Source organism: Ostrea edulis, chromosome 1 (assembly GCF_947568905.1).
Source record: "Ostrea edulis chromosome 1, xbOstEdul1.1, whole genome shotgun sequence".
Taxonomy (NCBI): Eukaryota; Metazoa; Mollusca; class Bivalvia; order Ostreida; family Ostreidae; genus Ostrea; species Ostrea edulis.
Window position 1 is genome coordinate 83,402,505 of NC_079164.1, and position 20,424 is coordinate 83,422,928.

At 37.7% G+C, this 20,424-nt stretch overlaps 2 protein-coding genes across 3 annotated transcripts in view; one reads left to right on the forward strand and one right to left on the reverse strand.

Annotated features, from left to right (window-relative positions):
- LOC125678402 (uncharacterized) overlaps positions 1-3,667 on the forward strand; it is a 49,448-nt gene extending 45,781 nt beyond the window's left edge. For both annotated transcript variants that reach the window (XM_056163458.1, XM_048916835.2), the window contains exon 4: positions 2,732-3,667. In XM_056163458.1, coding sequence (XP_056019433.1) covers positions 2,732-2,817 — 86 coding nt within the window. In that variant the 3' untranslated portion in view covers positions 2,818-3,667. The remainder of the gene's footprint in view (positions 1-2,731) is intronic.
- An 8,305-nt stretch (positions 3,668-11,972) lies between these two features.
- Positions 11,973-12,950, reverse strand: LOC130048240 (uncharacterized protein K02A2.6-like). The gene has a single exon (XM_056144708.1). The coding sequence runs from the start codon at positions 12,948-12,950 to the stop codon at positions 11,973-11,975; it is 978 nt and encodes a 325-aa protein (XP_056000683.1).
- Positions 12,951-20,424: the final 7,474 nt, after the last annotated feature.

A 20,424-nucleotide genomic window follows, 5' to 3' on the forward strand; every position in this document is an offset into this window, starting at 1 on the left:
GAAAGAACTTACATTTTCCCCCCAAACCTTAAAATTTGCGTCATTTAATTAATTACATCATATTAACAATGACAGAAAATAGTACAAATGACTACATAGGAGACATACTTCAAACCCTATAAAATCCAGGAGCTTCAAGGCACCCCCCCCCCCCCCCCCACCCCCTGTACCCACAGTGAGCCTCAACAGAAGTTGCGCCCCCATATCCGCGATTCCAGTTAAATGCAGTCCATATTTGACTTTATTTAGATGTGTCGGATTCCGTGGGGATCTGGGTTAGAAATGGTATTAAGCACCCCTTGCTTGTCATATGGGGCGGCATTTCGAATGAGACTGTACAAACCGAGGCCCCGTGTCACGATAAAGATCCCTCCCTTCTCAAAAGCCGTAAGCGCCGAGTATAGGCCTAAATTTTGCAGCCCTTCACCGGCAATGGTGACGTCTCCATATGAGTGAAAAATTCTCGAGTGGGACGTTAAACAATGTAGAATCAATCAATCAACCTAATATGTCGGAACATTACGCCTTCCCACATATAGCCATGTAAAACCCGAGTATAGCTAGCAAATTATCACGTCAATTAAAACAAAAGTGGAGATTGATCTGAAAGTTATGAGAACCAATGCTATCTCGTAAAAGTAGGAATAACGTAATTCCATGACATTTTCAAAGTCCAAAGGTTTAAATAATGCTCAGAATAACTCTTAATCTGTTATTTATCAATGTACAACACACGAACGTAAACTGCAGCTCAATATCTGCAAGCACAGCAGAACAAGAGGCGCACTTGCATTATCGGTTAAAGGAGTGTCACACGTCGAAAAAAAAAATAGATTACAGGTGTTCCACGAGGATAGCACAATGAGTGCATCTTTCAAACTGAAAGTCGATATTGTCAGTAATTCATGATCTAAAACAATGTTAATTCATTTTATTTCCTCATTACAAAATTATAGAATGGAGTTTTCATCAGTAAAGTTGATCTTGACCAAATGCCGATAGTTTAAGGTTACAAGCAACCGTAAAGTTCTATTAACCTTCCATTATAATGACATGCCCTAAATGATTCAGCAATGACCGTAGGATGTATACCTTAATCCAAGATCATGACACTGTCTTATCATTCGCTACCTATGATCAACAAGAAATGTTTGTAAAACATGTATACATGCCCCCATGGTGCAAAATTGAAAAGGGTTATACATATGTATCATTTAATTGATACTAGTGCCAAACCATTTCAAAATGTTAAGCAGACAATATCTTCCCATGTCCAGAGTGGATTCACCCTGTGACCTAAAATCAATAAGGGTTATATACTCCTTATGTTGTACCAGTGTACAAAGTTTGATGTTAATCAAGCAACTCAGTGATTCTTAGAATATAGGAGACAATAGATTACTATGTCCAGTTTAACCATTGACCATGTGACCTCAAAATCAATAGGGGTCATCTACCCCTTACGATGTACCAGTGTACCAAGTTTGATGTCTGTCAAGCAAAGGGTTCTCAAGATATTGAGCGGACATTATATTCCTCTGTCCAGTTTGACCTTTGACCATGTGACCTCAAAATCAATAGGGGTCATATTCTGAAGATGTACCAGTGCACCAAGTTTGATGTCTTTCAAGCAAAGGGTTCTCAAGATATTGTGAAAACAGTATATTCCTATGTCCAATTTGACCCTTGACCTCAAAATCAATAGGGTTCATCTTCTCCTGAAGATGTACTAGTGTACCAAGTTTGATGTGTGTCAAGCAAAGGGTTCTCTAGACATTGAGCGCTCGGTATATTCCGGTGTCCAGTTTGACCTTTGACCATGTGACCTCAAAATCAATAGGGGTCATCTACGTTTTAGGATGTACAAGTGTACATGTACCAAGTTTGATGTCTGTCAAGCAAAAGGTTCTCAAGATATTGAGCGTATAGCGTCTTCCTATGTCCAAAGTGGATTGACCCTTGACATCAAAATCGATAGAGGTCCTCTTTTACTCATAACCAACCCACATATGAAATATCATCACGATCAAGGGAATGGTTCTCAAGATATTGAGCGGACAACATGTGGTCTACCGACCGACCGACAGGTGCAAAGCAATATGCCCCTCCTCTTTGAAGGGGGAAATAGTAAACTACGAACATTACAAAGTCCTGGTCCAGGGAAATTGTTTACCCCTGACCGAATAATTTTGGTTCATGGAAACATTGCTTAAAACTTTCAACTTGTGAATTTGACAGTTTCCGTAGAGACCAAGCACTCTGCTTTCAATGTATGTGCTAAATGTTCAGGATTGTGCCAAGCACGTGTTTGTCGCTGGTGCATCATGATTCGGTATAACATTGACTCGGTCACCAGGTAATTTATGGCAAGAAATTGTTTCCTAATAATATTTGCATTACAATATATGTGAGCTTTAGAAATGAAACTCCAAATCTGAGTTTTCATGAGCTAAGGTTACCCTTTTGTTTTAGGTCAAAGGTCAGAGTCAAATCATTACTATAGTATTTGTACGAATTTGTATCTTTGTCACATATTAATACAAGGTGGAGGCCCTGACACCGGTTCCTCTCGTGCTCCCAGGTGATGTAATGGGTCTAAACTTGGAAACTATATCCAGTATATGTAGGGAAGAGTGCAATGTTCTCACTAGAAAATAAATCCCTATACAATCAATGTCTACAGCAACACGTAGAATAAAAGATTTGTAATTGAATATTTTTTATGTTTCAGTTCGGAATTCAAATACCGTCTTAAGGAAGCACACACTGGCTGCCAACTCGCAGGAACATGTGACAAATGAATCGTACTTTCACTAAAGATATGCCAAAAAATGTTCACGCTTTAAAAACTTTTGACAAATATGCAACGAATTGAAACGAATTGCTTCCGAACGTGATCTGTGAGTGACAGCTGAAGTGCGGTGATTAGAATCAGAATGTGCTGGCTAGCGTTGTGAAACTGATTCGATAGTGTGTTCGATTGGAATACAGAGAAAATCTGCAGAGGTTAGCATATTTGGAATTTAGCGTCGGGGAGACTGGCGGGATTATGCGGGACTGAAGTTGTACAACGATTTGTTATGATCTCATCTTTTTTTCCAGAGTTGACATGCTGGATACATACCTGTTGTATATAGTTTCAAAATGGAAACTTGTATTTTTTGCACATAATCCGGAAGTGATTAACGCTGATGTACGTGTTTGCGATGTTACGATTTGTAAGCCACTGATTTCGTCCATGTGTATATACATGTATAGCAATACCACTTTAGCATTTGAAGCAACTTTGCATATGAAAATGTATTTATATGAACAACACGACAAAGGTTACGTTGATGAAATAAATCGGTAAGGGTGGACCACACAAAAGTGAGGAAAGATGTTGATATATTGAAGTGAAAAACTTCATAATATTTTTAAAGAACATTGTAAACTTGAAAACAAGGAAAAGTGTTCCACACTTTTTTATAAAATCAGATACGAAAATACCTTGCACTATATAGTATGACATTTATAAATTATGGGAAGTTCTTTCAAAGTAACATTTGATCATGGATTTATTGAAAAGAAGACTATAATGTGCATGTAAATATAAATCTGTCTTAAATAGTTTTCGGGGATTATTTTCTGGAGTTGATTATCACAATAAAACCTATTATGAATGATAGTTTACATGTACGTATATCTCATTCCGAGTATAATATGAGAGCAGACAACCTGCAACTATTCCTAATTGTTTTAGCTGCGGCTATCAAAGACGTACTGTGCTATACATGAAAGTACCAGTGATTTTATTCAATTGCTATTTTTATACATTTTATAATCATTTTCATTTGCTCGCGTTTTGTCGTCTGTTACGAAGTTAGACACGCGCTATATAGGTTGTAAATAACATGTTTCGATAATTCCAAAAACATAAGATTTCCCTAATGCAAGGAAAGATTAATCAATTCAGCTACACACACACGGCTGCATTTATTTTGTCAAAATTCTCGCTGGGCAGCTTTTCACCGACAGAACATAAACGCATCAAGTTTTTCTGTAAACTGACCAGACCAGATTAAACACTGTATTTACATAGGAGAATGAAGGCATTTACCAGCACGCACATCTTCCCAAACCCATTATCAATGACATGCGTCAAAGCTTTAAAAGAACGTATCTTGAGGAAAGCTATATGTAAGAAATAAATTCTGTATGTCGTGGCTAAACCGAGGAAGTCCTTTAGACATACATGTATGTTTCGCGCTTACGGCCGTAGCAGTGAGGCTTCTTTAACGTGCCAACGCCTGCCGCGACACGGGACCTCCGTTTTAAAGGTCATATATCAGAAATATCCGCGATTGCCAATATTTTGACGAAGGAGCAATCACTACCTATGATAACGTCTTAGATTTGACGCGACCATGGTACGAGCGGGGCTCGAACTCGGTTACGAAGCGAACGCTCTACCACTGATCTACTGCTACCGATTCTAACTCAAACTCTATTATTCATGTATCATGTAAAATTTTATTCCAGATTCTAGTCCTATCCTAATCCCTTGATCCACATTATATACTAATATTAGAGAGCTAAAGTACCCTCCAAAAATCCAACCACCTGAGGATGTTCACATATTAATATGATTTAGTGCGACCTATCACTCTTTGAATCTCCTACATAGATTCTCCAGATGTAAGCCTTCGATTCCCTATCTTAGTCTTACCCTGGCCCCAAGGGCAATGCATTGATCAAGTATGAAACTATTACTTTGAATTGCTTGCATATCAATACGAGTAATCATGGTCATTAGTTCTAAAGATTTTGTGCATACACACACATGTGGCATTTGTGCATAATTATATTTAAACAATATAATGCGTGAGCGGGTTATGCAATTTTTTTCTGCAATGATTGCTAATTCGTCACCCGATGAAACAATAAAGAAAGACATTTTAATGTTTATATGCATTATTTAAAAACATGAATTAGAATTAAGATCTAAAATATAATATGATTGACCCATTTCTTACGTTAAATAGAACAACCAATGCACCCTTTGACCTTGACGACACTCCATATTTGGTAATGATTTTGCAGACAGTTAGTACTAGAAAACCAGATCGAACTAGTTTGCAACAAACATGTATTTATTGCATGATGAAAGCAATGTCAAAAGAAATATAAGAGAAAAGATTCAGTGAATGCAAATATAGGTGTGTATATGTGCGAGTGTTTCCATGTAAACTTGTAGGGAAAACAGCCTTACCTTCCTGGACCATTATTCAAACAAACTTGAATCTGTACTAGCTGAGGATGATTGGGTACGGTCCCCACCGTGGCTGAAAAATCACAAGCACCTGAAGTGTGGATAGCTTGTATAGATCTTATGTACATACCCCCTTCTATAATAAAATTATTTACATACAAAACCAATAATTTATCCAAAATGTTATTTCCCCACTGACCACCCTCATAAGTCGTTCTGAATGGTCGGTTTCTACTTTCTGTAAGCTTTTGAGACGACCACTTGTGAGATACTAATATATGTAAAGCTGTGCAACAAATCATGTAAACAAACGGGGCTACCTGCTTGGAGACCGATTCACGGGGTATAAACCAACTTTATCGAAGGAATTTCTGCGACTACATGTATATCGTCAGGCTAATGTAGTTCTACTTATATCTTTCATCTAAATCCCATGCCATCCGTTTTATTTGTCGTATTCTGCCATTTATTTCATCGTACCCGAGCATTTACGTTCATTGACAGCCTTAAAGGAGGTCGTGACATCACTTCGCGTGTCGCGTTATCTGATTGGCTAACTTGCACGTGTGTCATCTTTCTTAAGATAAGCATTTTAGTTTAATTAATTTCGATTGATTATCATCTTCAAACAATTAATTCTATAAAGTTATGTATCAAAACTAGATTTTTACCATGAAATAATAGCTCTTTCGTATATTTTCGTACATTGCTAAGAAAAAGGGCCGAGGTGGTCGGAAGATTGAAGACGCCTAAGCCTAAGCGATAACAAGAAACTTGCAACAATATGAACAACCTTGGACTATGCGAGATTCAAGAACACTGGTCGAATGGATGGGAATACCTGAAATATGACGAAGGGGCATGCCATGTGTCATTTGCCTTGACCATAAAACAGCATTTCCACTAGTTCGTGAAAAATGGTTCCAACCTTGAAACTGGGGGTGAATTTCATTTCTGATTTTCTCTCATTACATATTCCTTCTTTTAAAAATGATTCCGAGAACACGCATCATTCATTAACTTATCGTATATAATAATTCTTGAAAGTTAAGTTACTAGTCTGACCCATTTTCAATGTGAAATATAAAGAAAAAACACAATCAGTTTTGAAAATGAATGAATTATTGAGACTTCATTTAGATTTTATTTGTTTACAAATATATTATAATTCTTAAAGTTCATGATGTTAGTAAATGGAGTTAAACTACAAATTCAACAAATCAACATGATTTAGCACTGATGCTAGATGTCGGGGTATGGTAAAGATCTAAAGATTTTCATCTTGAAAAAGGTAAAAGTCAATTTCAAAGAAATTTTCACACTGAAAGAATACAATCATAAATAGAAATAAAACCATTTTTCCTGAAGGATAAATGAAAATAAAACCATTCTTCCTGAATGATAAATGAAAATAAAACCATTCTTCCTTAATGATAAATGAAAATAAAACCATTCTTCCTGAATGATAAATGAAAATAAATCCATTCTCCTGAACGATAAATGAAAATAAAACCATTTTTCTGAATGGAAACTCTAGAGAGTGAGACAGAAGAATGTGAAATGGATAGTGATTCAGAATGAGAAGGAGATGCACAACACACTTGATTACATGAAATTGACTTTGATTCAATTTCTATTCATTGTTTTATTTTTGTTGTAACTTGTTACTTAAAATTCCAAGAAATTCTTAGGACCGATAAAGGATTGACTGGCTTGATATCCGATTTTTTTTTTTTTGGAAGAGGGCTACAACTCCTTAGGATCTCTGTAATGGTGCAAATGCGGAAGTGATTCACTTCCGAAACATTTGCTGACTTTCTTTACGTAAATAAAATGATGTTCTATGTTTCTTAGTCAATATATAAATTTATAACCTGCAACTTACGATTTGTGAGGCTCTATTCTACCGTTTTCAACAATTTCGATATATTCCAATTCTCGATTCATATTTGTGCGCCATGTTTGATGTACTGAAGTTTCAACTTCCGATTGTCAAGTACATATGTCATATAAGGTAGTATTTACATCAATGGACAAGTACGGAGGAGAAAGCTATTTCGTCGGTATTAAAAAGGTTTAGATTTAATATCAAGTTAAAAAACTAACAGCAGAGTTAAAATTCTTTCTGCAACCATATGATTTTCCTTTCTTTGTCGGAGTGGCTTGAGTAACTACATTTTTGCGCAGATTGTCAATGTTTAGGTTTTTCAGTAGATCCACCTACAAGGTCTCGCAATAAGAAGCATGGCGGAGCAGACGAAGAATTTTGCATGTTGTACAAGATGTTTAATGAAAACACATTTATTAGACATGTCCAAGCACAAAGTTGGTTCTCCTTTTGGTGTGAACAATATTTGGGACTAATACACGGAGCTTATTATCGGTTATTCATAAAATTATTTTGCACCAATGACCATTACGGAGATCCTATGGAATTGATACCCTATCCCGAAAAAAATCAGAATTTAAAAAATTGGATAGGGCTACACTATTGCAGCTACGGCTGATAAGATTCCCAGTGTTATCCGTCCAAATGTCTGACAGAGAAAAAAGTTTTCAAGAACTCTGTAATTATAAAAATACTATTATATATCAGAATTATATACACTAGTATAGAGTTATTAAAAAGTTTAACTACACGTAAATATTTTCGAAAACTTTCTGATCACTTTCAAAGACACACTTCAATGTGTCCATAACAACTGTACAAAGTCTGAGGAATGTCAAGTTGTGAGAGAGTTCATTAGACAAATATGTACCCTATTACCGGACTCCCACCCGCCATTCACCATTGTATAAGCCGGATGCACGTTGTACAACCCGGCCAAAAACGGGGGTACCTACAGTGTGTATAAAGTGCAAAACGAAACGAAATCTACCGAAACGAAACAAAACCTATTGAAACGAAACGAATCAGACTGTATAATTATGATAATTAAAAATGGTATCTCATGCCCCTGTGAAAGTTACCACATATCAATAACACCCCCCCCCCCTCCAATTTGATGTGGGCTTTCGGGTTGACTGTTACAAAGTTTTAAAAGTTGGAAGGGGTGAGTAAACACAAAGTACATATCCGAAGTTGATTAAATCATGAATATCATGTGCAATTAGTTTCGGATCCAGAAATTTCAGAACGGAGGGTTACAGTCTCAGAGGTCTGGGGAAACACACTAAACGAGGGGTGGGTCGCTGGCGTTGGATCCGCCTGTGGGCATATATACATGTTTCAGTATTTTTTGCTCTGAAGACAAATGTATGTATACATGTGGATGTTGTGTATTTGTATGCGGTATATCAAACGGTGGATGCTGAGTATATTTTCCCGTTCTCTTTGTAAATTCTGCTTTCCTTGTTCATAAGCTTTTTGATTTTACAAAATACTGACCTCCTCCCGATATTATTGCATAAAATATTTTCCATGCCGTTTTCAATTCCCTGCTTTAGCAACACCCCAAATATACTGAGTTATCTTTAGACTTACTGCAAATCAATGATAATTTTTAATAATACATGTATATATATCTTGTCGAATTGCATTCATATAATATGGTATACTATTTAATTTTTTCTATTATTGAAAGTACTCACACCTAGCAGTTAGAGATAAAATAAGAGGTTAAACGTCTTCCTGCTTTCAACTTTCTCAGACACCAGCTTCTTTAAACAATGTTTGATGCTAACCGATGGAGCGCTTGAAAATGTATCAGTAAACCCGAAAGACCACATCAACAGGGAAGAGAATATTTCATTTATATGTGGTAACTTTCACAGGGACCTGAGACACCACTTTATATTATCATTATTACACATTTCGGTTCTACAATCTGTTTTGTTTTGGTAGGTTTCGTTTCGACAGATTTCGTTTTGTTTCGGTAGATTTCGTTTCACATTTTACAGGTACCCCAAAAATGGTGACCAGCCCAACTGACATATACTTTTTTGCACCATTCACTGTTTAGTAAACGCATGACCTTCAAAGTTGCTAATTTTATGCCATAAAAATCGCCGCCTTTTGTGCCTTTCAACTTCTTGATCTTTAGGAAAACTGCAAAGTCTAATGGGGCAAGACCAGTGCTACACGGTGGATGTACGTGTTTCTTAGACCCAAGAAGATTTATTTCTATTTGGGTAAAAAATGCTGTTTGTGCTGGGGGAAAATACTTGGTGGAAAATGACATCTTCCAAAATATCACAGACTCGCGGTTCATAGGGCATGGATCAGATCTCTGGTCTTCTCTCTCCAATATTAATTGGAAGTGTGTGTGTGAAAATAAAATTTATGCATTATTATCATTCATTGTATTTATTTCTCCATTCGTAGGAAGAAAACTTATGAAACGTGCATCGTTCAAGTATCTCTTTATCTCCATCTGGAACGCTGTGGGTCCAAATTATTCCCGTCTTATCCATAAGCACATGATTTACATACGTTAGTCTTTTAGGGGAACTGCTCCTCTCACACTCCACTGAGTTGACTGTTATTTTGTTTCTGGATCGTATACCAAGTCTCATCTGTCGTGATGATTCAATTAATAGGATATCCTCTCCTACATTTCTCCATGTCCTGTGAAAATCCCGAGATCCCGCTACTCTCTGATCATCATCTTTCAGTAGACAACTAACATTTAGATGAAAGGTGAAGATAACGATTAGTGATCAATCTCATAAACCCTATAAGCAATACACAATAAGGTGTTGGGCACACCAGAGGTACCTACGAGGAATAGGCATCCCCTGTCGACCGGTCACACCCGCCAAGAGCCCTATATCAGGTAAACGGAGTTATTCGTAGTCAAAATCAGTGTGCCAAGAACAGCCTAACAATCAGCATGAAACAGGTCAGACAGCATTTGACCCAATGATAGGTTATATGGGCAAATTAGATACAATAGTTATAACTGTCATAGAATTTGCGAAATGCTGACTGTTAACGGGATTGTTAAGAACCCTGCACTATGAACTTGTTTGTCAGTAGCCTGCCTCGATTTAAAAACTGACTATACGCAGAACAAGCCCTTGCGTATCGAATCTGATGAGAGATATAAACACCATATGCAAGTGATAATGGAATATTGCTACATAAATATCGGAGATTGACGATGGAGAAGTTGAAATCATCCCGTTTATCATGAAGTTGAGTTGTTAGTTTGCCGTTAATATCTACTTTCAATAAAATATCTAAGTATGAAGTACAAGTGGACGACTCTGTGTTGTCTTTTATTTCGAGTTCACAGGAATATATCAATGTGGGTGTTGTTAAAACGCGGAACGGGAAACGAGACGGAACGGAACAGAAAATATGGTATGCAATAATGTTAAAAGGAGGTCAGTTTTGCAAAATAAAAAGTTTATCATGAAGAAGGGAAGCAGAAATTACAGAGAGAGCGGAAAGTCATTTACAGAATCCATCGTTTCATATACTTCATACTGATGGGTATGTATTTCAAAATCATGAACATGATTGATAAAGAATTTTTATTAATCATACTGTAAATGACTGAATTTTCAAATTCTATATCCAATGAATAAAAGCCCCCCCCCCCCCTAACAACATTGTAAAAGATAAAATAATTTTGTCAACAATTTCCCCCAACATAGCCTTCTTAAATCGAACTTGCTTTTATTCGTAATTTAGTTCTACACCTGGTATAATACATGTATGTATCCACGTATCAACACTTCGCGAAAGTAACGTCCCTTGTCCGCCATCTCCCGGATAATAATCGTTTTTCCCTACGTTGGCCTTTGTAATTTTCCTATATGTAGCTTTGACATGTGAATTTTTCCATCAATTGCAGTCAACTACAATAATGCCCCAGATTGGGTCAACCCATTAACTTGTATGAAAACTTGGTAATTGGCCAAAATTCAAAGTAATGACATCTTACATTTGGTAAGGTAAAGAAGGAAAACTTGGTTTTTCACCGATTGACCTTTGGCTGACCCCGCAAAGGGACTGCTTGGATGGCTTGATTCTTCAAACTAACATCCGAGCTCAAACACACATGTTTATTCAATATGACGCTAAAACTACACATGACAGGTACACATTAACTTGTACATAAAGATACACCAGAACTACACAGTTCATACATCCACTCATTCGATTCACTAAACATCTCCCTCTGAAACTATATGACTAGAATATTGAGTCAATTGACTAGAAAAGAAACATGCATTTCACTAGTAAACACAATTACGAAAGATCTACAGCATGCATTACTTGTTACATACAAATCAAAATGTTACAAAAAAAGGTCCACAAGTTCTCTCATAGTCCTTGGATCTTATGGGACGGTGCACAACACGACCAGATCGCGTCATTACATTTGGCTTCACAGGAGGTGAGGTCACTTCCCGGCTAGGAGACGCGGAGGGTGGTTCAATGTCAGATATAACGACATTTGGTTCACGGTCACGCACACTGTCTGTTGTCGGACACGGCGCACTAATAGGATGTGACGATTCAGCATTCACATATCCGGTATGCTGCAGGTGTCTTCGATTTCTCCTCAACAGGAGTTAGTCCAGCGGAACTGATCATGGGACGGAAAACTCGAACCGTTGTACCAGTTACACCTTCTTCACTTGTACCACAGTGGCCGGACTTGGAACAGGTGAGGAGAAAAGACGCGCGTACGAAGGAAACTACCAAGCTTCATTATGACAACAGATTTGTGGACAGACAGTGGCACGATTACCAGTGCAAATTACCAAACTAGGTCGTATGTAGTGGAAACCGATCATGGATTCCTGTTGTTGAAATGGGTGTTGAACGGTATGCCATAAGCGCAATAAAGATGTCTTCCTGCTGCAATATGCGTTTCGCGGTCTTCACTGCACTTTCAGCCTCACCGTTCGCTTGCGGGTAGTGAGGACTAGTGGCTGTATGCACAAATCCATACTTAGCAGCAAAATTCTTGAAAGAGTCTGATGTAAACTGGGTGCCATTGTCGGTTACCAATTCCTCAGGAATACCCCATCGAGCTAATATATTCTTGAGTTTTCCAATCACATGAGCACTAGTCAATGAATCCAAGTAAGCAATTTCCAGATAACGAGAAAAATAGTCTGTAACTACTAAGAAATGTCTACCTTTCAGCTCACATAGATCTGCAGCGATCTTTTGCCATGGACGACATGGAAGGGCTGTTGTCTTCAACGGCTCTCGGTTCTGTTTTGGTTGATGAACTTGACAGAATTCGCAGGACTTAACGGTACGCTCAATGTCAGTTGAAATTCCAGGCCACCATACTGCTCCCTGTGCGTGTTCACGGCACTTATTAAGACCTAAATGTCCTGAATGTATATCTTTTAAGGTTTCTGGTGTAAGAGCTTCTGGAATAACAATTCGGTCTCTGTACATCAGAATGCCATTCAAAACTGACAGTTCCGATCTTGCAGTAAAATATGGTCGGATTTCTGCTTTCAGTGATCTCTCATGGTTTGGCCACCAGTTCTGAGTTTTCTGCAAAACTTCAGACAATTCTGGATCATCTACAGTAGCTAATCGAATGCGCTCTAGTCGTTGGTCAGATATTGGAAGATTTCTTACGACAGAGTCTACGTAAAGATTGACTTCCTCCTCTGTTTCCTCGGAGTTCCCAGTTAACGGACTCCTCGAGAGGGTGTCGGGAACCACAAGATTTTTCCCTGGCACATGTTCAGCAGTCGGATTAAATCTGCGCAGTCGCATCAAAAGTCTCTGACATCTTTATAGTGGTGTCCTGTCTAGAGCTTGAGTGTTAATGAGCGGGACGAGAGGTTTGTGATCCGTGATTAGTTTGAATGATTCGAGTCCAATGATGTAGCGCTCGAACTTCTCAAAGGCCCATACCGATGCTAAACACTCCTTCTCGATTTGTGCATATTTGGTTTCAGCTGGCGTAAGTGTTCTCGAAGCAAAAGCAATAGGCTTAAGTTGACCATCAAACTGCTGAAATATGGCAGCTCCTAGATCATAGCTGCTGGCATCTGCACTGATCACGACTGGCTTTGAAGAATTATAGAATGCCAAGGCAGGTGTTTCTGTTAGCATATTCTTCACTTTTTTGAAGGCTTCTTCCTGGGGGCTGTCCCATATCCAAGCTGAGTCACTCTTCAAAAGATCAGTAAGAGGGTGCATGACTGTGGAGAGATTTGGTAAAAATCGGCCAAGATAATTCACCATTTCCAATATTCTCTTGAGTTCAGTTACATTTGTCGGTGCAGTCAATTCACGAATTGCACGTACACGCTCCGGACATGGACTGATCCCATCTGAACTAATCAAGTGTCCAATATATTCAATGCTCCGTTTCCGTAACTCGCATTTACTTTTGTTGAGTTTGAGACCAATCTCTTTGATACGGTCCAGTACAAGATCCAAACGCTCGTATACAATGATATCATCCATGATGGCATCTGCTCCATCAAAATCTGCTAATATCTCTGACATACGACGCTGAAATATTTCAGGGGATGACGTTATCCCAAAAGGTACCCGCTGAAAACAATATCGTCCACAGGGAGTTATAAAGGTTGTAAGGTTACAACTCTCTGATGCTAGGGGTATCTGATGAAAACCACTACTAGCATCAAGCTTTGAGAAGACTGTAGCCTTACTCAGTTTCGGTGCAATGTCATCCAAGTTTGGTAACATGAAATGTTCACGCTTAACTGCCTGATTCAGTTTCTTGAGATCAACGCACAAGCGAACGTCCTCATTTTTCTTGAATGCGGTCACTATTGGTGCACACCAATCTGTCGGTTCTGTGACTTTCACGATGATTCCTGCGTTCTCCATTCGCTTCAGTTCTCCCTCTACTTTAGGCATCAATGGAAAAGGGATTCTGCGTGTTGTTGTGACGCAATATGGAACGGCTCCAGGTTTAAGCGTTATTTTGACGGGTGGGCTCTTAATGCATCCATGTGTACCGAACACATCCCGAATTTCCTCTATTTTCATCACAAGTCCCATGCGGTGTGCCACACTTCGACTTGAACTCACACTCGAAAACGAAACTCTGTTCCTGTGAAAGGTCTTAGCAACGAACACCCCTTTACACTCTACTGACCCTCCTGGAATGTACAACTGGTTTGTTGATGTCTGCAGTTTCGGCTTTATTGGTAAGGAATTGTATGTGGACTCGGTAATCACTGAAGTGTCGGCACCAGTGTCGATCTTAAAAGTAATGTACTTACGACACACTTTCAATTTCACTGTCCATGCATCCGTATTGTCGGAGTCACTCAGGTCTATTGAGCCCATGTAGAATGAATCAGATGGTGATCACACATCTTGGACTTCCTCCAGGTGTTTCGGCTTGCTACGACAAACAACCTTAAAGTGTCCCTTTTCCCCCACACTTCAAGCATTTTTTCCCTGATGCCGGACAGCTCCCGGGACTGTGCTTCTGATTACACTTGTCACAGTTACTATGAAACTTTTCCTTAGGTTTAAACTGTCTGCTGTGACCGTGTCTGGTGTGTTGGCCATCGTGCTGTCTAACTCTTACAGCATCTAAGTTTTTAGATTGTAAGTCTTTTATCTGATGTTTTCCCAACTCAGAATTGCGTGCCATATCGACAGCTTTTGTGAGTGTAAGTTCAGATTCTAACTGTAATTTCTCACTTAGTTCCTTGTCAATTATGCCCACAACTAACCTGTCACGAATTTGGTTGTCCTTGTCCCTGAAATCACAATGCGCCGCCAACTCGTGCAAACTCCGGACGAATTCTTCTACCGACTCGCCCTGCCGCTGACTCCGGATGTGGAATTTGGCGCGCTCGTGGATCACGTTTTTCTTTGGAACAAAGTATTTGTCAAAACTTTCAAGAACCTTCTTGAACTTTTTCTCATCACCCTCAGCGTATGCGAAGGACTTAAATATTCCCTCTGCTTCCGGTCCCATGGCATAAATAAAAGAACTTATCTGAATTTCGTCATCTTCGTCGGTAAGCTTTCTTGCGATCTGAAAACGTGTGAATCTCTGATTCAATTCGGGAAATTCATTCGGCCTGGTGAAGGCAAAATTATCCGGGGGATTGAACTTCGGCATGTTCACAACTTTTACACTTCTGGCACCATGTTTGGATGGCTTGGTTCTTCAAACTAACACCCGAGCTCAAACACACAAGTTTATTCAATATGGCGCTAAAACTACACATGACAGGTACACATTAACTTGTACATAAAGATACACCAGAACTACACAGTTCATACATCCACTCATTCGATTCACTAAACAGGGACGTAACTCGCGGCGAAGTATTGATACGTGTATTTCTGTATCATATCAAATTTTAAAGCGAACGAGTCCTATGTGTATAAAAGGTTTGCCTCATTTGGGATGGATTTGTGTGAAAATTTGTACATTTACCGATATCCTGCGGATTCGTGTTGAACCTGAAGAGATACTGCGGGAAAGAAAGATTGAAACATAACCAATGACAACTAAGGTCAAGTTTACGATCCATAGTATTATGATGAATTAACAAATATGAAATAGCTAAAAGGCAAACAGGCAATTTATGCTTGAGTGGAATTAAAAGGTCATCTCAAAATTATTAATCTAAAAATTAAGGTACAATTATTTAGTTTAGATATAAACTGCCAGATGTCCTCCCTATTGAGGACTGGAGTGCTGTGGTCACAAAGTCTGAGTTAGTTAAAAGGTAATATATCAAACACAAAATGTTTAACTGGCTGACTTAATAAGATCATGGATTGTCGTTGTTATATACATAACATACATAAATGCCGTCAACGTAAGCAACATTCTTCCGTCATTAAAAATTTCAGTCGTGTATTCCAATTTATTTCAAGTTCAAGTCCACACCCAGTATTTCCTACACTTAAATACTTCTACTATTGCATCCAAACTTTTAAATTATAAACAAACTTTGCAGTGCCTAGGTATAGACCAGCTTATACTTAATTCACTTACGTGTACTTATTCTTCATCTTCTTTCAACTATAGTCCAGCTGGACATGTCATTATTGGTGATGATATAGTTGAAAATGAGGACTTCAAATCACTTATTCTAAAAGGTCCTAAATACAGAGAACCTCGGTCTTTCAACTGGCGACAGAAGTTCATCTCTATTATGAATACTGTCGAAGATTATGCCAGACGATGGGCTAAATATGAAAAAGAAGAACTTAATACATTGTCAGAATGGATTAAAAGTATAAGAGGAATATTAAAATCCCGCATTAGACATATTAAAATAAAAGTACGTACCATCTACCCTTCTCTGTTTAGTAAACCAGAAGTGATAAAAGAATTAGATAGGTTACATGTAGCCCAGCCCAATAGCTAAATACTTCGTTACTAGCTTGAAAGTACGAATGTATATTTATAACTGCTGTGATAAAATATAGAAATTCATTTCAAAATTAAGGATTATCTCCATAATGCATTGCTCTTATCCTTGGACAAATTTGGCTCCACTTTTTGGCACTCTGTTTTCCCCTAAAATAACTTTTACCAGTTTGTTATTTTGGATTTCAAAAATTTCGGTTGATCATCACTGAAGAGACATTATTTGTCGAAATGTGCATCTGGTGCATCAAAATTGGTACCTTATAAGTTTTACATGATATAAGTTTTACATGAGGAATATGTTCTGGTTCCAGCTGACAAAGCTTGTAACAACAGTCTTTGTAAGGCTCATTATTACAACTGTATTTTAAACGAACTTGGCATTAATTCCACTTTTGGTAATCGTACTCATACTCCAACTGCCCTTTCAAAAGATGAAATTATTCAAAACCATACTTCAGTTTTAAGCACATTTGGTCGGTGGGTCAAATGAATACGAGTTACCGTACCTATACTGGATTCCTAAACGATATAAAAACCCTTACAAAGAAAGATACATCGCTGGATCCAGTATGTGCTCTACTAAGCCCCTATCTTTGCTCCTCACGAAAATATTAACAGCTGTGAGGGAGAAACTTCAATCTTACAGTGCGACTACATATGCCAGAAGTGGTGTAAATCAAATGTGGACTCTAAAACATTCTGAAGAACATTTAGTTAACTTGAAATCGCAAGCTTTTCTCAGATTAACATCAAAACCTATGACTTATCAACACTTTACACCATCATTCCTCAAGATAAATTAAAGACTAGACTTTTTGACTTCTTAGACAGTTGCTTCTTCAACAAAAATGGAAAACGGAAATGTTCATATCTACATGTAGTGATCAGTCATCCCCAAAATTACTTTGTTAAACACCACTCTGATTCCACGCACAAGTATTCTAAAGTTGAAATAAAAAATATGCTAGAGTTCCTCATTGACAATATCTTCATGGTTTTTGTTGATCAGGTCTTCCAACAGTGTGTTGGAGTTCCCATGGGCACGAATTGTGCTCTTTTGTTAGCTGACCTATTTATGCCCCCCTTCAAAGAAGAGGGGTATATTGGTTTGCACCTGTCGGTTGACCACATGCTGTCCGCTCAATATCTTGAGAACCATTCACTTGATGATAATGATATTTCATATATATGTGGGTTGGATATAAGTAGAAGAGGACCCCTATTGTTTTTCAGGTCAAAAGTCAATTTACTCTGGACATAGAAATATAATGTCCACACAATATCTTGAGAACCCTTTGTTTGACAGTCATCAAACTTGGTACACTGGTACATGTACATCCTAAAGAGTAGATGAACCCTGTAGATTTTGAGGTCACATCGTCAAAGGTCAAACAGGAAATAGGAATATACTGACCACTCAATGTCTAGAGAACCCTTTGCTTGACGGACGTCAAACCTAGTACACTGGTACATCTTCAGAAGATGACCCCTATTGATTTTGAGGTCACATGGTCAAAGGTTAAACTGGACATAGGAATATACTGTTCGTTCAATATCTTGAGAACCCTGTGCTTGACAGACATCAAACTTGGTACATCTTCAGGAGAAGATGACCCCTATTGATTTTGAGGTCACATGTTTAAAGGTCAAGGGTCAAACTGGACATTGTAATATACTGTCCGCTCAATATCTTAAGAACCCATTGTTTGACAGACATCAAACTGGACATAGGAATACACTGCCCATTCAATATCTTGAGAACCCTTTGTTTGACAGATATCAAACTTGGTACACTGGTATATATTTAGAAGATGCCCCCAATTGATTTTGAGGTCACATGGTCAAAAGTCAAGGGTCAAACTGGACATTAGAATATACTGTAAGCTCAATATCTTGAGAACCCTTTTTTGACAGACACCAAACATGATACACTGGTACATCTTTGGGAGAAGATGACTCCTATTGATTTTGAGTCAAAGGTTGAACTGGACATAGTAGTATATGGTCTCCTATATTTAAGAATTATTTGCTTGATGGACACCAAACTTGGTACACTGGTACAGCATAAGGAGTAGATGACCGCTATTGATTTTTAGGTCACATGGTCAATCCACTCTTGACATAGGAATATATTGTTTGCTCAGTATTTTGAATTGATGATGATACTATACATTAAATGATGTGTGTGTATAACCCTTTTCAATTTTGCACCATGGAGGGCTTATGTGTTTTACAAACATCTCTTGTTTTACATCCACATGAAGCAGAATTTATTCAGAAACTTCTACACGAGAAGCAAAAATCTCTTGCTGTGGCCTTCAATTCGACATTTAGATATATTGACGACGTTTTATCTATTAACAATAACTGGATCTGTAAGAAAAAAATGCATGTATTTAAGAAAGGGTCCAATTCTGAACCAAAATCGAGGTCCAATCCGGCACGTTTATCGTGGAAACGACCACAGTCCAATCCTGCACATTAGCAAATGTTCAAGTCAAAATACCTATCTAACCAAGGCAATTTAAGGGACAAATCTCATACACTGGTTCAAGTTTTCATCAAACGATATGTGCAGAGTCTATTTTACCGAAAGTATCTTTCTTAAAATGCATGAAAACATGATTAGAAACATCTTCGCCCGCTTCGAATTCTATCGAGGCAATATCGTCAACTTCGATCAATGAATTTAGAGTTGTACGTGTACACGAGTAAGAATTCCAACAACCAATCAACTTAATGATGCCTCCCTGGCCAGGCAGTGTTTTAAATTCATAAATTCGTCGTCTGATAAGTCGGTACAATGAAGAGTTTTAATAGCCTACCTTTGTTTGGAAATGACGTCTGCCATCTTGTTTTGTCCAATCCTGCACACGATCATGACAGTGAAGTATGCATTTAGATTTTATACAGTATCAGCAAACTTAAACATAAATACTATATATATGGCACGCCAAATTCACAAAAATGAGCTAAACATAGTTTCACAGTTGATGAACTAGGTTTATCGACTGTAAACTATAGTTTACGGACCGTAAACTATAGTTAACGACGTTAATCTATATTTCACATCTGTAAACCATAGTTAACAGATAATCTATGTTTCACAAGCGTAAACTATAATTAACAATGAAAACAATCATTAGCGATTGCAAAACATAGTTTATCTGATAAATACAGTTTCACGATTGTAAACTACGGTTTACAAGTCTAAACTATTATTAACGAATGTAAATGATAGTTTACGGTTTGTAAGATATAGTTTATAGTCATTTAATATGCCGAATTCACAAAAAAGTGATAAACACAGTTTTGTTTAATATATAGTTTATGAGTAAAAATGGCAGTTAGCTATAGTTTACGATCAAAAACTATAATTAACGAATGTTATACATAGTTTATCTGATAAATATAGTATCACAATTTGTGAAACTAGGATTAACAATTGTGCACTATAGTTAACGAATGTAAATCTGTATTTATCAGCAAAATCTATTGTTAACGTTTATTTAAAGACAGATAAACTTGGATTAGCATTTGTAAACTATAGTTTACAACCGTTAAATATAGTTTTACGAATGAAAACTATAGTTAACTATAGTTTACGGTCCGTAAACTATAGTTTACAGTCGATAAACCTAGTTTATCAACTGTGAAACCATGTTTAGCTTATTTTTGTGAATTTGGCGTGCCATACTCATCAGATTCGTTACACAAGAGCGTGTTCTGCGTATGTTCACTTTTTAAAGCTGTATGGTCCGAATTACAATATTTTTTTCCATCTCGTAAAAACGCTATTAAATCATCGCACGAATGTAGTTATGAGGCTGTGCGACATATCATAAAGTATTTCACCTGTTT